General features: G+C 65.4%; 1 protein-coding gene across 1 annotated transcript in view; it reads left to right on the top strand.

The window, feature by feature from the left end:
- Positions 1–89, top strand: part of NGA_2007520 (beta-lactamase domain protein) — a gene marked incomplete at its 3' end in the record, with an annotated part of 1,296 nt that extends 1,207 nt beyond the window's left edge. The window contains exon 1 of the mRNA XM_005854427.1: positions 1–89. This exon is cut by the window's left edge and continues 1,207 nt beyond it. Coding sequence (XP_005854489.1) covers positions 1–89 — 89 coding nt within the window.
- Positions 90–442: the final 353 nt, after the last annotated feature.

Genomic DNA, 442 nt, shown 5'->3' with positions numbered 1-442 from the left:
CTCCCCCCCTCCCTCCCCCTGGCGGAAGGCACAGTGCTGGCACGTCACCACCTGGACGAGGGGCGGTCGGCCGAGGACCTGGTGCAGGCCTTTGGGATGGATGAGCGCGGGGCGTTGCGGGACTGGAACGAGGACTACCAGGGGGCTCGCGAGATGCCCGCGGGGACCGTCGGGGAGAAGATCGTCCGGGCCAAGGTCCTGCACAGGGTCTTGGCCGACTTTGGGGAGGCGGCTGTGGCCGGGGCCCTGGCTGTGGTCCAGGGCTTTGTGGTTCCCATCAACCCGAACGAGGCGCGCCGCAACCACGTCTACGTCTTCAACAACATCTTCTTCTCCTACGCCCTCGAGACACAGAACACCTTCAAGGTCATCGAAGGGGATGGGCCCGCCTTCAAGAACGCCTTGCACGAGGTCCGCAACATCCGTGTCCTCAACAAGGTCT

Source organism: Nannochloropsis gaditana (genome assembly GCF_000240725.1).
Source record: "Nannochloropsis gaditana CCMP526 unplaced genomic scaffold scaffold511, whole genome shotgun sequence".
Classification (NCBI taxonomy): domain Eukaryota; class Eustigmatophyceae; order Eustigmatales; family Monodopsidaceae; genus Microchloropsis; species Microchloropsis gaditana.
The sequence above is the reverse complement of the archived record's forward strand: the minus strand, read 5'-3'. Positions and strand labels throughout refer to the sequence as shown.